The sequence below is a fragment of the Eurosta solidaginis genome, chromosome 5, assembly GCF_040869045.1.
Source record: "Eurosta solidaginis isolate ZX-2024a chromosome 5, ASM4086904v1, whole genome shotgun sequence".
Classification (NCBI taxonomy): domain Eukaryota; kingdom Metazoa; phylum Arthropoda; class Insecta; order Diptera; family Tephritidae; genus Eurosta; species Eurosta solidaginis.
The window spans coordinates 66,377,299-66,395,707 of NC_090323.1; the positions used below are offsets into that span (position 1 = coordinate 66,377,299).

General features: G+C 34.5%; 1 protein-coding gene across 11 annotated transcripts in view; it reads right to left on the reverse strand.

Moving 5' to 3' along the window:
* Window positions 1-738: 738 nt before the first annotated feature.
* rdgC (retinal degeneration C) overlaps window positions 739-18,409 on the reverse strand; it is a 524,170-nt gene continuing 506,499 nt past the window's right edge. For all 11 annotated transcript variants that reach the window (XM_067787748.1, XM_067787743.1, XM_067787747.1 and 8 more), the window contains 5 exons: window positions 16,668-16,920; window positions 16,436-16,599; window positions 16,272-16,371; window positions 16,001-16,210; window positions 739-13,167 (listed from right to left, as the gene is read on the reverse strand). In XM_067787748.1, the coding sequence (XP_067643849.1) occupies window positions 13,028-13,167; window positions 16,001-16,210; window positions 16,272-16,371; window positions 16,436-16,599; window positions 16,668-16,920 (867 nt within the window). In that variant the 3' untranslated portion in view covers window positions 739-13,027. The remainder of the gene's footprint in view (window positions 13,168-16,000; window positions 16,211-16,271; window positions 16,372-16,435; window positions 16,600-16,667; window positions 16,921-18,409) is intronic.

Sequence of the window (18,409 nt, forward strand, 5' to 3'; positions counted from 1 at the left end):
TCTGAGGAAGTTTTATTTTAAGTGCATACATACGTAGATCCCAACAACCAACTACTTAACACGTTACCGAGTCCGAAACATTCGCGGCAAGTCGTAATAATTTGGCGATTCACAAGAGTCTCGTATTCATTTTATAGCTTAAATTTTTATTTGTTTCTTTGGTTTTCAATCAACGATTTGATCAAAACATAGCATATACCTAGAGCACGAGACCTTGTGAATTCCCTAAATGATGTTCCTCACTTATACCAGACCGATATCTTTCGCCTTTTTATCCCCTTTTAAAGTGGACTCTAAAGCTCAAAGGGGGCCTTCCCGTTCAGGTAAGTCGATACTACTCCCCTTATTTTATCGAACCTAATTCCATTTTGCAAGAACACTACGCTCGATCAGCCTTCCGGGTCGGGATTTGCCAGCCAATTTTGATTAGGGATTCACAATGTATCATTAAATTATATAATGTCATAAATAATTGACATCATCCTTATGACGGTATTCAGTTGATGACATTATGACAGAAGTTCTTAATCCAGTTAATTTTAAAATATACAAAAGAAGTACTGGTTATACCAAAAAAGTGTAACCCTTAGAAAAAAAACTAAATTTATGGGAATTCATACAAACTTGTAAATATCTCGTAAAACGTTCAGACGTCTGTAACTTGTATTTATAAGAGCAAAACTCTTATGACACATTTAAAAGTTTATACGAATACCATGATTGTGCATTTCACTATCTTGTAACTTTATAATTTATTTATTAATATTACTAAGTAATGTTTTGATAGTATATAATAGTTTATAATTTTTACGACTAAAATTATTGGAAAAATATTTTAGTTTAATATGTATAATGCTTCGAGATTCTTTTTTTTTTTATTTGTGTGTTATAAGTTTCAACTGCTGAGTGGAATATCACCGTATCACGGCTGACGTTTTGAAAACGTCCTATCACAGAAAATGTTTGAACAATGTCCTATCTCAGAATTTAAAAAAATGCCCTATCTGAGCTAAAATTCAATATAAAGTGTTTATGAAAAAAGTTCTGAGATAGAGCTTTCTTCCGCCGAATTCTGAGATATTGAAATAGGGCTTTATCGGAATGTTTTCTGAGATAGGCCGTTTCCGAAACGGCAGCCAAGATAGGGTGATATTCCACTCAGCAGTCAATATATATGAAAGAGCATAAGCGCATTTGTTTTTATTTAATTTTTTAGCAGCAAACTAGCAGAGTGAAAATTTCATATATTTTTATGATAGATTATTAAATAAATTTTTATGACGAAATAATGCTGCGAGTTACGGATGTACATAGTTGAACAAAACTTTAGCGTCAAAAGTACCTCCACTTTATTTAATAAATAAAGTTTTAAGTTTACATTAAAGTAAGTTTCTAAACTAAACTAAACTAAATAAAGATCAACCATTCCATTACAGTTCTTGCACTGAATCTAACTTAAGTTAATTAGTGCCAACTAAAGTAATCATCATATTCAAAAAAGGTTTTACTAAACACAAAAAAAAAAGCAAGGCAAAACCAATCCATAGACTATGTTGCCTTAAGGAGTAAAAAATAAATTAACTTCCACGACATAATCCAAACTGAATTGACATTTGTTAACTTATTATAATGCATGAATAAATAGCATTGTACTAACTTAACTAAGTACATTGATTGTAATAAAACTAATTTGAAACCAACTTTTCGAATTCAGCAACGCTTAATTTTTCCGGCAATGGTAACAATATTAATTCGAACATAAATAACTTTTAAATTTCTTTAATTAAAAACATAGCACCACCATTTTTTGTAAATTTAGTTCTTCTCTTTGTCTATTGGATGTTTAAAGAAAAAAATTTCTATGAATTTTGTAACTAAAATCATGATAAAAACACCTAAAAGGTATAACCTTTTCTGACATTGTTGACGTTTTTCCGCAATGAACAAATTTTAAAATTTCTCAATTGCACACATACATATATTTCTCAAACAAAAACCCATTTGAATATTTCTTGGTTTATTTTTTAATCTTTTGTTTTGAGTTTTATTTTCAAATATTAAATTGCGCAAAAACTTCAAAAACTAAATCACGGCCGACCAGAAGAGAGCGCCGTTGTGGATAAAAAAAGTGTGATATCTTATACGTCAACTGCCTGACAGAATGCTCAATATGGCGGCGCAAAGGGCCGGCTTTCTTTAACGGGTGATAGAAAGTGATACAAAATGAGATCACGATAGTCAATGAAAAATCAGATGATCGGTTCTATTTGTAATTTTGACGACTATGCAGAAGTTACCAACAATGGAGAGAATGGTTATACCCATTATGACTGCAAACCAAGTAAAAACATTTTTTTGGAAAAAATTAAAAAAATTGAGAATATATTACAAATGTTTCGAAGTACAAGCTATAGGACTCTCAAAATTCTGTTTCAGATTTTCTTCCATTTATACAAAAACTGTTCATACCTTGTATGACGGAAATCGATTTTGGTAGACCTTTAACTTGAACTTCGTTGGGCTAATATCGATTGGGCTACAAAACTGTTTACTCAAATATGAAGAATTTAATTGATTAACTTTGAAAATATTCTCACTATTATTTTTCCGTTCGCTGCTGTATTAACAAAATTAATTACATTTTAATACGCAATACATAATAGATTTATTTTAAAATACGCAACCCGGATTTTTGTTTGTTTCGTCTGAAGTGAAGAATAACGAAAAAATCAGGAAATCCGGATTAATAAAAAGGGAAAGCCTAAAACGTCATTGCTGATTGTAACATTTTTTATTTCTTTGATAGTACCTATATAGGTTGTTTTGGCGTTGTGACTTACTTAAATATACTTAACATTTGTTTTGTATTTTTTTTTTGACGGAATGCAGTTCTTCTTCAGAACTTAGTTGCAAAGATGGCATAATTTTATAAAGATCTTATTTATATAAGTATTTGATTGCAGGTTAAATTTTTAAGTCCTTTTATAAAAACATTTATTTGATATTTATAGTTTTTATAGCATTTAACTCATAATATTGGTAAGCTATTCTAAAATTAGAAGATTTCAATCTTTTTTTTTGTAATATTTAGGTTATTTTTTTTTTTGCTCATATGTATACTACATAGACAAATACATTTTATAATATAAAACATTTTTATTCGATAATTTCTTTCTTTAGCTCTCTGACTCAAATGTGTGTATGTACTTATGTTATTAAAGCCTCTATACCATAATTAACTGCACACTAATGTGTATCATACCTCAATTCTCTAATGCCAGGCATTTTGTAGGATTTGTAACTAATTGGTTCATTCACGCATTTGGTTTGCTCTTGTTCTGTGAAACAATGAGGTGAAAAAAAATTCTTACATTTGCATAAATTTTTGTTTGAAATTTTTTTTTTTCATTTCATCTTTTCAAAGAACAAGAATCACACCCCAGATTGGGTGGTATTCTGGGGTGTGATTCTTGTTCTATGAAAAGGTTTAGTCTGAAAAATTTCAAAATTCACGTTAGCTGAATCAATTTAAAAATAATCGTTTAATTCGCAGTTTTTTCTTGTTAAAGCAGTAGGAGCTAAAAATAAGCTCTACTACAGCGTCAGGTCTGAACATGAAAAGAGCATATAGCAGAGCCGTAGCATAAAAAAGTGTTAGCATTTCTTACGCTCTGGTAAGAGCTCCATCGTGTTTAAGAACTGCGCAAATATCTGAATAAAATTTTTAAACAAAATGCTTGTTATAGTGGAGCGAGCGCAAAACCAAAACACATTTATTGCTATTTGCTCCGTTGGCTATTGTTATACAGAACTTTGTCTGATTTAAACTAAAAGCAACTTGTTTTTAAAAATGGGCGTTGCAGTATTTAAGGCAGGCATGATTTCCAGCGTTTTTTTTTATTAGCAAGGACATCCTTCATGCAAAGCTTCAAGAAGGCAACGGCTTTTAATGAACGGCTGACAAACCTTTTCAATTTCCTTCTTTAAAAAAGGTGCACTGCTACGCCTATTTTTCGTCACAAACTCAACCAACATCTCTGGTTTCATTACTTGTCGGACCTTGGTAATAAATTATGGCATTTTTCCATTTTTCTTAGTTTTCGATATCGAAAAAGTGGGCCTGGTTATCGTTCGATTTCGACAAAAATCTATAAAATCTATTCTGGGTGCAGAAAATATACTGGCTTCTTCGCAGAGATATCTAAATTTTTAGAGAATGTGTTGCGTTAACGGGCGGACGGACGAGCCCCAATCCACAAAGTCTTTTGAATGCTAATAATTTCTCTATAATTATTTTCATATATTTATTCCATTACGTGCAACTGTAATCGAATCAAATTTATAATACCCTTGTGTTCAAAAACACGCTGGTTATAATAAAGATAGTTTCTTTCTGATTTTTACTAAAAGTATTTTTTTTATTTAATATTTCAAACCAATCCAGCTCAAGTAAATCTTAGTGCATAAATATCTTGGACGTATGAAGCCGGAGAACTTACTTATATCTGTAGTTGGTATGTATAGAGCGCATCTTATATTGGGGAAGCAATATAATGCTTATACAATTTACCTTAAAATTAAGTTCCTTGTTTTCAGGTATAAAACGTTATTTTCCTGAGCTAGAGATAGGTTGCCATAAAATTCCATAAGCATTCTTATATGCCAGAGAACGTATTATAACTATCAACGAATCTGAAAAGCAGTATTAAAGTACAACAATTGAAAAAATTAATTTTTTAAGAACAGGAGCAGAAACAATTTTTTTTTGTATCGAAACCCCACCCCGCAAGAAGTTTCACATACAGTTTTCGCTGTAAATTTTTGGTAACCCATGTCAGGAACACGGTGGCTAGAATGGTTTATTAAATTTGTTTTGTTAATATATTTCAATATTTTTACTAAAGTTTTTTAATAATAAGCTTTATGTATTTGCAAAAAATGTATTACTCTTATTTCCAACTCTAGATTGATTGTTGTCTTCTTTATTTAAGTATTTGAAGATGTAAAGGGTGCCAAATGTGCATACGTTCATAGGAAAAGTGTGAATATGTTTTCAAAATATCTAATTTTTTTGTTTTAGTTTTGCATAATGTATATGAATTCACCAAAATATTTACATACATACACATCGCAAATTACACACAAATTGAAAAAAAAAAAAAATTAAATAAACAAAATTAAAATAAGAATTAATGGATTTTGCCATGACGCAATAAAACCAGACAGGGGATCTCAGTAGTACACCAAAAATTGGACGCCCTTCGTAATCCGGTCGTGAACTTTAAAGTAGTAGGAAGGGAAAATATTTGGTACTCTTTTGCTACCTTTTTAATACATTAGCGATGTAATGTGCGGAAAAGAATCCAAGAGTCTCGATAAATCTCACACATAGGAAACGGGAACATGACAGAAAAGTGATGAGAACACAAAGGAAAAAAGAGGGGAGTGAGAGTAAAAGCAAGAAGAAGGTTAATCGTTTGAGATAAATGAGTAAAAGAGGTTTACAGGAAGAGAAAGAATAATATAAGGATAAGATTAAGAGTAATAGTGGTGGTTAGATTTGGATAAGAGCAAGAGCAAGAAGAGTAAGAGGAAAAACGTAAAGATTTTCGGTAGTATGAAAGGATAGGGAAGTTCAATTAGCCGATTAAGATAAACTAGAAAATACATAGTTGATGGTGAATGAGGCCAAAACAAAGTACCTGCTGTCATCGAGCAAAGAGTCAGCGCATATGCGCCTTGGCAACCACTCTACTGTTGGCAGCCATAATTTCAAAATAGTAAAAGACTTCCTTTATTTGGGAACCAGCATTAACACTAGCAACAACATCAGCACTGAAACCCAGCGAAGAATCAATCTTGCCAATAAATGCTTCTTTGGACTAGATAGGCAATTGAAAAGTAAAGTCCTCTCTCGGCGAACGAAAATCACACTCTAAAAGTCACTTATCTTTCCCGTCCTGCTATATGGGGCAGAAGCATGGACCATGATATCAGCAGATGAAGTGGCTTTGGAAGTGTTCGAGAGAAAATTTCTTCGAAAGATTTATGGACCTCTACGCGTTGGCGATGGCGAGTACCGAAGAAGATTTAATGATGAGCTGTACGAGCTATACGCAGACATCAACATAGTCCAGCGAATTAAAACGCAGCGGCTGCGCTGGCCAAGAAAGTGTTTCTATCGGAACCCGCCTATGGAAGCAGAGGTAGAGGGCGGCCCCACTCCGTTGGAAGGACCAGGTGGAAAACGGTTTAAACTCCCTTGGTGTGACCAATTGGCGCCAGTTGGCGGAGCGAAGGAGCGACTGGCGCGCCTTGTTGGACAGCCATAACCGTTTAGACGGTTAAGCGCCAATTAAGTAAGTAAGTAAACGTTTCCAGGGTCAGCCAGAGCTGTTTAAAATACACTTATTTTTTGCCATCGATGAATTTCTATAGCTCATATATTTTGAAGCATTGTTGCTGTAAAATCTGCCGTTTTATATTTTTATTCGAGCCACCTTTTTCTGCTCAATGAACCTGCTTCCTAACGCCTCGCTTACATAGATAAATGTTGGGTCTCGCGACGGTGTACCGCCGATCCCTAGCTTTCTGTTTCCATATCCCTTAGTTGTGCACAATGGGATACCCTGAAGATCTAGCTATTCACTTGCGCTGGCTAAATCTTTTCATTTCCGATCAGGAAAAGAGAATAAACCCTCCCACAAGGGGAAACATAGATCACAGCTGCTGTTTTCCTGAACGTTACTTCATTTTTGAGAAGGGCATTAATGTAGTATATTTTTATGATACTGAAAAAATTAATGCTACAGATAAGGCAAGAAGCAACATTTAGAATAATGAGGCCGAGTATTGTCAGAACCGCCTCCATTTTGTAATGACGACTTCCCTTGTCTGATTTGTTGCGTCATGGGATTTTGCATATAATTTAGGATATTGGAATAAGGGACTGAGAGCATGTGGGAAAACAAAAGGTTTTCAGCTCTTTTGCTGTTGCTTTGGCCTTCCCGTTGCGTTGCATGTGTACTGAGAACATAGCAATAAAGACCTGTATGTTCAAAATCAGCTGTTGGCACAACCTAAACACCAAAACGACGCAAGAGTTCGAATGTGTCTTGGTCTTAAGTATGTGTCCCTGCACGTTTGTTTACAAAATAATCAAGCAGCAGCAAAAATAACAGCCATTGTGAATTCATACCAGTGAAAAATCCTTATATTCCTTCATTGCCATACCTACCTGTCAAATAATAGCTGACAGGGAGAATGGCCGGAGAATGGAAGAAAGGTTTGTTTTTTGCCCGCGGTTATTAAATTGAAGTCCCATAAATTGCACATTTGTGTTTTAAATCAGCTTTTCTTTTAAATGTGTATACAGAAAATCAGACTACATATTAATATTCATTTCTAAACTCAAGTTAATAGATTAAATTTGAGCAGCCAGTTATGCAAACCTTTTGAAATACGTAAATAATGCAATATACCAGTCGTCTACAGAAATGTTTGAAAAACACTATTGAGCAAATGATTTAAGTAATCGAACAGCGATTAAACAGGTGATCGAGGCTGTTTACTATTGTGAACGTTTTTATCAATCATTCGCCACTTGTATGAATTCACAATGATAACAGCACTGCCAAACTGGCACAGAACTGCCATGTTGCATTTCAAAATTTTTAAAACCATATGCATTCAGGGTGCAACAGTTCATATATAATAACTGATAAACATTAATTTGTTTATTACTTATTGCGTGAAAAAACTCAGAGAGTAAGACTACGAAGGTTAAAATCAGTAAAAATGCATTGGGTCTCAGATTTCGCGAAGTTATCGACTTTTGAAAAAAAAAAAAATAAGCAAATGCCATTTTCGTATTATCCGAAAAATCGGCAGTATTTTGTACTGAACTGCAAAACAAAATTTTCACCCATTAAAGATCCGCATAACCCTAACATTACGCTGTATAAAGTTTTCAGATAAATAGCTGATAAGATATTCCGTATATGCGGGAAATAGGGTAGAATTTAGATTCGTATAGTAGTATGTGGCAAAATATTCCAATAAATTAGCAGTGTCGATATACCACAGTGTTGTGATGGTAGCGTGCTCCGCCTACCACACCGAATGCCCTGGGTTTACACCCCGGGTAAAGCAACATCAAAATTTTAGAAATAAGATTTTTAAATTAGAAAAAATTTTTTCTAAGCGGGTTCGCCCCTCGGCAGTGTTTGGCAAACACTCCGAGTGTATTTTTGCCATGAAAAGCTCTCAGTGAAAACTCATCTGCCTCGAAGATGCCGTTCGGAGTCGGCATAAAACAAATAGGTCCGTCCCGCCAATTTGTAGGAAAAATTAAAAAGGAGCACGACGCAAATTGGAAGAGAAGCTCGGCCTAAAATCTCTAGGGAGGTTATCGCGTCTTACATTTTTTTTTTTTAATTCGCTATATCTGTTATATCTGTCCCGATTTGAAAATGGCTCCAATTAATGTGATCTGAAAATGATTGAGCTTGCTGTCTCAACAAAATCAACACTAAATAATTGTCTTCTGTTCATGTATTTTACAACTTATCAAGATGCGATTAATTGTGCTTCTAGCATAAGTCTAGAAATAGGTTATAAACTGTTGACCTCATTGAAAAACATTATATGACTGAATGCAAGGGCAAAAGATGATCTTTAATGGGCGATGCCAGTAGTTTTCGCTATTTCATATAAAAAAGCTGTAGACTTTTTGAGAAGTATGATAATTGCGTTTTACTGGTTTTTGAAAATTGATAATTTCGCGACATCTCAGATTTTATACAAGTTTACTGATTCTTGGCTTCATAATCTAATCCCGTAAGTTTTTTCACGGTATATTGATAATCAACTTAATCGTTATCAATGCATATGGTTTTAAAATTTTCAAATGCAACGTGGCAGTTCTAAAATCTATCCAATCCGAGTGAAATTTGACACGGCTTATTTTTAGGCCATTATTTATTATATTCCACCCGACAAATCTAATTTTTACAAAAAAACTATATATAACGAGTATTTATTATAGTATAAATTAGTATTTATGTCGTTTAATATGCTCAAGAACTTTTCGACGCAGATGTGAAACCCAAAAAATTTTCTTAATATTTAAATGTATAAAGCCTCCTTAAAAAGTTATGTGTTATATATAAAAGAAACTGAGTTTTTCTCGCTGTCTTTCAATGATTTTAAAGGTTTTAGGGACCTTTTTCTACTTAACAAGATTATGAAATTTCTTATTAGCTATTGGACTATTCATGTAGTCTGGCTATCAATTATTTGGTTATGTGGGTATATTTTTTACTTAGTTTATAATAAGATTTTCTAACTTTTGAACAGCGTGAAAACCCCTTATAAAATACAACATTTATACAACATTAATAGGTAGTAATTTCGCTAAACTGTATATATTTTGTAGTTCGATAGCATGAATAATGAATATAAAGCTTTTCATTGAATGATTATGAAGATTAATTTACATTTATTATTACCTAACTAATTAACGTAGTCCGATCACTTTTATCTTATATATGTGAATATTCGTCTGGAACCATACTTGCAAGACTTTTTTTTCATTTATTTATCCAAATTCTATATAATCGAGTTGAAGTAAGAAATGCTCGAATATTGTTATATGTATATCTAAAATGGTCATTGAAACTTTTTAAATAAATTTGAATATTGTTGCTGGTATGACGAATTCTACGCAATTTTAAGTAAATTCTATTTACTTAAATAGATAAGTTTCTAGCAGTTTTTTATATATAAGCACTATACTCACATGGTAGAACAGAAAAATGCAACTCGTATTTATGCGCTTTTGTCTTGCTTTGAATTCTTGGTATCCTGAGGAAAAAATCTATCAATCCGTTCCTTATACCAACCTGTATTTGTACACAGGGTATTAAAACTTTGATTGGATAACGGTTGGTTGTACAGGTATAAAGAAATCAAGATAGATATAGACTTCCGTATATCAAAAGCATCAGTATCGAAAAAAAATTTGATTGAGCCATGTCCGTCCGTCTGTCCTTTAACACGATAATTTGAGTAAATATTGAGATATCTTCACAAAATTTGGCGCACGAGCTTATCTGGACCCATAATAATTGGTATTGGAAATGCGCGAAATCGGATGTTAACCATGCCCACTTTTTATTTATATAACATTTTGGAAAACACAAAAACCCTGATTATTTAGTAAATAATACACCTAGAATGTTGAAATTTGACGTGTGGACTGATATTGAGACTGTTTATAAAAATTCAATTTTACAAATATTATTAATCATAAATCAAAAATCATTAAAACTATCGTAACAAAATTCGGCAGAAGTTGCCTTTACTATAAGGAATGCTTTGAAGAAAAATTTACGAAATCGGTTAAGGACCGCGCCCACTTTTGTATGAAAGATTTTTGAAAGGGTCGTGGACGAATGAAATAACCTATATCTTTGCAAAAAAAGTGCTTTATATCAGTGGTATTTCATTTCCGAAGTGGATTTATAACAATAAATAGGAACAACTTCAAATTTAAAAAAATGGGCGTGGCACCGCCCCTTTTATGACTAAGCAATTTTCTATGTTTCGGGAGCCATAACTCGAAGAAAAATTAGTTCAGAATAGAACCATATGTATATGTATTATTGCGCAGTCTTGTAACACTATTAAGCACACAAAACAAACAACAACAGCATTTCAAGTGTACAGCTGGGTATGTAATGTTCGGTTTCACTCGAACTTAGACTTCCTTACTTGTTTCTGTCTCATTTCTACGTATCTCGAACTCAAACCAAAATAAAACAACGTAACTTAAAATGTATGAAATCGAGAAAATGATTGCACGACAAAAGCAACTTTTACAGAATCTTAATTATTGTTGCAAAAATTGCAGTTTTTGTTAAAAAAGTTACAACTGGGCGATGCTCCAATATTCCTAGAAGCTGCTTCAAAATTTTCGTTGCCTAAGCAGCGATGTACTTATACCGGAAACTAAATCGAATCATAATTCTATTTAATTAAATAATTAAGTTTCCCTTTTCATACAGGGCCTTTTGCTTCATTAGGCGAACATCTGTCAGCAGCCCCAAAAAGATATTTCGTTTTTACAAAAAATACTTAAAATGGAAAGCAGCCGTTGTTTTCTTAGCTATTAATACAACCTATATAAACTGCAGGCATATTGCTTCTAACCAAATATGTGCCTTTTTTTCGAAAAAGCCATATTATCTTTTGCAGCAAATGCAGCAAAAACTAAATTTTGAATTTTTTCGTGTTTTTTTATTTTTCATAAATTATTGCAAATAATTTATTTTTGATTGTCATTAGTTACAATGACAATGAAATTCGAAGCACCAAGCAAAACCGACTGAATTTTTCACTCTTTTAGGCATTCAATAAAGCAATAATGAGATAATTAAGAACTTATATTTTGTATGGAAGATTGAGTTCAATTATGGCTTTAATGTAGACAACTGGACTAATTATTTCATTAGGCCCCTGTGTGAAAATGGCATTACATTTTAGTTAATTAATCCAAAATAGGAGTCAAAAATACATAAAAAACTTTAGAGTTTATGCTATCCAAAAGTATAAAGCTCTTTAAAATAGCTTAATATTTAAGGAAGATATAGACTTCTACTCAACTTCTTTAATCCCTACAATGGTCAAAAAAGTATTTACATGTTTTTGTTCTGTCACGGGCGTATATCTTGGTGTCGTTTTCAACTTTTTATGATATCCACGGTATCCATATCGCAAGAAATGAAAAATTCCATAGAAAAAAACGCTCAAGATATGCTCAAGACAAACCGTCAAATAAGATTAATACACTTTCTGCTACCTTTCTCTAAAGATTTTTTAGCAATCAATTATGTGGTTTTCAATGGTTTCAGTATTGGTTAGAATAGTGCTCTATTTCAGAATTCCGTTGAAGTAAGCGCTAGCTCAAGGTGTATTTCAAAAACGCTTTACACCTGTGAAGAATGTATTAATTTCACGTTGACAGAAGAAGACAATTTCTGACATAGCGCATTTATTAAATTAGTTCTTTTCTTTAAAATTTTTAGCGTTTCATTGTGATAAGATGACTATTTTCTACCTTCAAACGTGAAAGTACGTTTGACACCTTTTCACTAGAATTCAAGGCAGCTTGGTCAGAGTTGTGAGTAGGGCATTAATGCACCAGCGTTCACTCACAATTCAGTGGTCATGTGAAAAATAGTAGTTTTACTCTGCTATAGTGGTAGTCAAAATATTTTCAGCTGCAGCTGCGTGGACAAAAATTTTTCTCCACTTATTTAGTTGGAGCAGAGAAACTTCCAATAGTTAAATTTTTTTCTTTCACTCAGCTGAGTGGTAGTGAAAAAATAAAATGATTGCAATCAATTCTTTTGGTCGTAGTGAATAAAGGCAGCACAATCATTACGCTGAAAAAAATAGTACGCCCTCAAATTTTTCCAATATATAGTATTGCTAGTGAAAGCGTAATGCAAACAAAATTTAATTAACTATCCCAAATTATGAGCGTAATTATTACGCCGTAATACGTTGTCAAAGGATTTTGTCGATGACACTTGTTTTTGACATCATACTTCCACGCCTCTTAGCAGCTAAAACCTTTTATAATTCCCTTGAGCTTCATGCAGTTAATACATCGAGTCATAATCTAGAAAAAGTGTCAGCAACAAAGGAAATTTTACAGTGTATCAAATTCGAACAATTTTACAGTACACTAACTTAAAAAATAGTCTAAATTAATTAAATGTATGTATGTATATATTTAAAATGAAATCTATTTATATTTTTTGTTAAAATGTGCTCATAAATTATGCAACGTACATAAAAAGTATTTGGACGGAGCAGTTAAATCATATAGCCTTTAATGAAAATAAATAAATATGAATATTAGCAAAGTCCAAATGTAGGCCCAGTGGTTTTTTTGATTAAAAAATATAACAATAATAATAAATTTTGCTCATAACTACTTTCAAACGAGTAAAGAGTTTGATTATTTCTTTTTTCCGTCCTTGGAGCTTGATTCAAGTGTGATGGACACATGATCTCGTGGATCGATATCAGCTTCTGGTTCGTTATGCTTAGGACTTGAGAGAGACTCAGCGATTTCAGCGACACGTAATGAGTTTTGCGCTGAAAATAAAATATTGAGAAAGAAAAAATATTAAGAGCACTATAGACAAATTTTATATAATTAGTAGAAGTGATATTTATTTCGGTCATAATATTTTAATGCAGAAAAAAAGTTTATATACATCCATATTCTGGCCATCAGTGACTAAAAATTGCCATTATTCAGTATTATTTGGAACACTTAAGATTAAAGAAACAGTTGTAATTTTTCATAATAATTGTCAGTCACTGAAAAGCAGCATACGGGTTTAGCTCCGAAATATTACCTGCGGAAGTTTTTTACTTTTGTGCTAATTTCAAATTGCTGTATTCGGTTATGGTCTTTTTCCTAAAATGGTCATAAAGTAAAACGGAAATTCCATAAATGCGTATGAAATCGAATAGACCTGTCACGCGACCTGGTACTGTCAGCGACCCAATCTACAGCCACTGTTAAGACGCAAATATTGCACGTCGCGTCGATGATGGTGCTCTACTGACTGTCAGTCGCCCTGAGGGGTAACGTTCGACAATACACAATCAAGGCGCATGCCTTCAAAATTCCAAAGTACAAAGCTGTATCAAAATCATGAAATCCCTAGCCGGCAAAGCAGGTAAAGAAACGCTGCTAACCACGTATATGGCAACTGGCCGGCCGCTCATGTGCTACGCATCATAGTCGCCTGGTCTAAAAAACACACCGGAAAAGTCTGCAGGATTGCCAAAATGATGCGCTCAGAACTGCCACGGGATGTCCTCTACATAGTGTGGCAAAAAAATTTTACATTAAGGAGCATAACGAAATGCTGAACAGACAGTTTTTGCTTAATTGTCGCAAAGCACGACACCCTAGAAAACAACTGCTTGATGGTCCCGCATCCAAGAGGGATAAGAAAACATCACCGTAAGCACTATAATGAGATCCCGCACCTGCCCAAAGCCTAAGCAACACATAATCGCTAAACACATTTGCCAGAAAACACCCGGTGAACCCCGCCATCAATGTATGCTATCCAACCCTTTAAGAAAAAGAAAGCACGAGTCACCCTGGTTCAACCTCTTTCTTGATGATGTAAGAGGTTAAACTCTTTCTTGTCCAGAATCAGCCCCGACATACGCTATGTATGTCCTGCATTCGACGTGTCCCTCCATGACACCATCCATATTCTCAATTGTAACGTGGAACCTACGCCTCTGACAGCAACTTCCCTATGTTCCACCTCTATTGAAACGGCTTGATTCCTTGGACTTCTATTACAGGACTTTGATTATAATTTGTGAGTGGTCCCACCCATTGGATGGGGTGAGGCACTGTAACGCAACAACAATGACCTTATGACCATACGAAGTGATTATAAAGCCAACTGATCTTATGGACATTTGAAGTGTCCATAACGTCAATCAACCTTTCAGTCGCTGACCATTTGACATTCTACCGAAGTTTATATTGCAAAATTTATTCGCATTTGACAAGTTTCGTCCTCATAACTTAAAGTGATGCCTTTGAGAAATACCGCCCGTGGTCAGTATTTTCTATTTTCTCTTTGAACATAAAAAAATAAAAATAAATATAAGGCGCGACAACCTCCGAAGAGATGTAAGGCCGAGCTTCTCTTCCAATTTCCGTCGTGCTTCTCTTGATTTTCCCTAGAAATTGGCCGGACGGGACCTACATGTTTTATGCCGACTCCGAACGGCATCTGCAAGGCGGATGAGTTTTCACTGAGAGATTTTCATGGCAGAAATACACTCGGAGCGCTTGCCAAACACTGCCGAGGGGCGACCCCGCTTAGAAAAAGTTTCTTCTAATTGAAAAACCTTGTTTCTAAAATTTTAATGTTGCTTTGCCCGGGGTCACACCCCAGGGCATGCGGTGTGGTAGACGGAGCACGCTACCATCACACCACGGTGGCCGCCATGAACATGGTCTATACAAATACCGTCGTTACGTTTTGCGACTCCCTTTATCTGGGCAGCATGGTATACTTATATCGTAAAGGTATTTTTTTTCTTTCTGCCTTGCCCCTTCCGCGGCATTTCCGGCACGGTAGAACTGTCAGTTTATACCTGCGCGAGGTCATCAGTTGTTCGAGCATTGGTTTCTCCTTTGAAGGGTCCGAAGAAATCAGGCACTTGCGTCCAGATCATGGTCTTCCAGAGTCTTGCTCGTTTTACGCATAGCCCTTATTGTTGAACGGTCTATTACGGCGTCTTGCACCGAGATTGTTTACCTTTTCCAGAGTGCACGAATGAGATTGGGTATTGAACATGGCCACGCTAGTGAGTATGCCTTCGCATTGGCATACTCCATTATACTCCTTCTTTTTCAGCTAGAAGGAAACAATCGGAGATGGATACAAATAGGATCTTAGCGACTTAATCTTTTTTAAAACAGACCTTTGTCAATAGAAAAATATACTCACATAGCCTTTTACCTTCTATCTTATCTTAATTATGTTTGGTCCGGAATCGTACACGTTTCTTTAAGAGAAAACTATTTCGGTACGTTAAAAGACTTTTACGCAACAATTACAATAACAAAAGCCCTACCAAACTTTAAGCTAGCTTCGAAAGCAAACACAAATTGTATCAGAAACCACCCAAAATTAGAGGTCGTCAGTTCCTTATATCGTCGGTCCCATGGAAGACTAGCCGGTTTCATATTCCCATGGAAAACTAGCACAGTTCGTTAAGAATAGCTTAATTAGAGGGTCGTGCAAATATTATTGCAAACTTATACGATCGATAGCTAAGAATTCATTTTATGTCTAGTCTTCCTTGAGATCATCGATATATAAGTATCCCCAGAAAATATGAATAAGGCAAAGTTGTCAGAAGTATTTTCATTACTTACGTCTTCCCATTTTTGTTTTTGATGGGCGGTTTTTGCGTGCCTGATCACATAGACGGAATGCTTCCAAAAACTCATTCAGATCCACAAAACCATCTTTATTAATATCCATCATTTTGCACATTTGCATCAATTCGGCCTTAGTACCAGCCGATGGCATATATTTGCGCAGTAAATCTATGGCATCACCAAATTCATCCAATGATATTTGACCTAACAAAGAAGACAGGACTATTAAATAACCCAAAACAAATGAAATCATTTCCATAACAACCTGAATTATCTTTATCGATAATGTGAAATATTGCCTCCAAACTGCTTTTATTTTTGTACAGAGCGTCAGTTACACTTGTGGATGCTTCAGCTTCTTCAACCTGTGGTTCATTTGGAAGATTTTATAAATCACGTTCTGATAAAAAATAATAACAGTTATCTTACAATAATATCGGTATCTAGTAGCTCCAAAGTAACAAAATAATTAACCATATTTGGTTGGGCATCTGAAAATACTGGCGCCAATCTGTCGCGCATCAAACGCCATGGCAAACCCATTTGCATTACTCGCTCCATTGTGTCCGACCACTGCGCAACCGTTATGGCACCTAAAATCAAGTACGCAAAATAAATATTTAAGGAAAACTATACACCAATCCATCTATATCTTTTTTACCAGTATTTTTGGGATCCAATTTGCTAAACTCTCGCTCAAGTTCATCACGTCGATTACGCAGTCTTACACCCAACTCACGCAACGCTGAGCTTTCGACAATACTGACACGTTGTCGGATTGTTAGTCTGGTCGTTTTCGATGCCGCCGATATATATTGTACAAATTGTGTGTCCAATTGTGGTCCGAACTTCAAGTAGGCACCCTTATTTGAGCCCACAGCGTAGTAGTTGGATGCAGAGAAAATTGTAATCACCTAAATGAAATTCAAAAATTAGTTTTAAAGTTACTGTATCTACATATTTAGGAAAAAAAATTCACATTTTGTGCGTCCGCCTATTTCTAGAAATAAGCTCGACACTCAAATTAATCGCTGCACCGACCGGCAGTCATTGTGAGTAAAGGTAGCGAAACAATGAAATTTTTCATATAGATGCGTTCAACAGAAGCATTCCAGTAACATCGTCACAATCAACCAAGTTGTTGCGTTTTTAAATATGAAGGAACTTCAGACTTGGAAATTGAAGTTTATTTCACCTTGCCCATTCACATATAAAATTTCGCGAAGCACTGTTATAAACATTCTCCTTATACAACAAAAATACTTGCTAACATATTTTGTATCGTATTCATTTGTTATATTGCAGTTTTTAATTTGCGAAAAATGTTAGAATAGTCACCAACGAGTGGGAAAAATAGTTTCACTTGCAAAGTGTACCAGCTCCCTTAGCCAAAGCAAATGTCAAATTCTTCTTCTTATATTTTGCTTGCAACAAAAGTTGGAAGTTGGCTACTTTTTCATGCCAGTGTCGCTCAATCCACCGTTCTCCATAAAAATACGCGCAATCTACTCATAATGCATAAGATTAAGTTAAACGCATCTATATGAAAAAATGATTATGTGACTTATGTGAGTGATTATGCTTTAAGACAAGTGTGATACCGTAAAAATAACAAATAGACAGGATCACTTGATTCTTATGGATACACTTGTTTAGTACACAACAATGGCAGTATTTACGTATGTACATTGTTGTTATATTTTTTATAATTTCCTTTATATTAAGTCGGTTGAGTGTTTGTCCGCAAATTCAATGCAAATCTTGCAATCGATTTTTAAGTAACTTCTCATTGAGCTACAAACGTGAAACTTCACAGATTGGTTAAGACACCATGACAAAGGAACAAAAATTCCGTTAGGTGGCACACGGATCGTAATAATTAGATGAGAATTTGGAAATTTGAAACCGTTTTTAAGTAACTTCTCGATGAGCTAGAGACTTGATATTTCAAACTTAGTTCAAAAGCCGATGAGATTATAAAACGCATTACAAAAAGTTTCGCTAGGGGCGCACGGGTTGAGATATTTAGATAAATCGTACGGAACGGAGGGTGTCTTGCGATCGATTTTTAAATAACTTCTCATTGAGCTACATCATGAAACTTCAAAGATAGGTTAAGACATCGTGACAAAGGGATAAACGTGAAAAAAATTCCGTTAGGTGGCGCACGGATCGAAATAATTAGATGAGAATTTGAAAATTTGAAACCAACTTTTAAGAAACTTCTCGATGAGCCTGAAACTTGAAATTTCAAACTGAATTCAGAGGCCAATGACAGTATAAAACATAATACAGAGTGCCAGAAATGTATCAAACTTGTAAAGTATATGAAAATAAAAATTGCTTCTCGCCTAGCATTGCTTACAGCAAGTACTCTGTCGCCAGCCTAATATGTACGTTCCT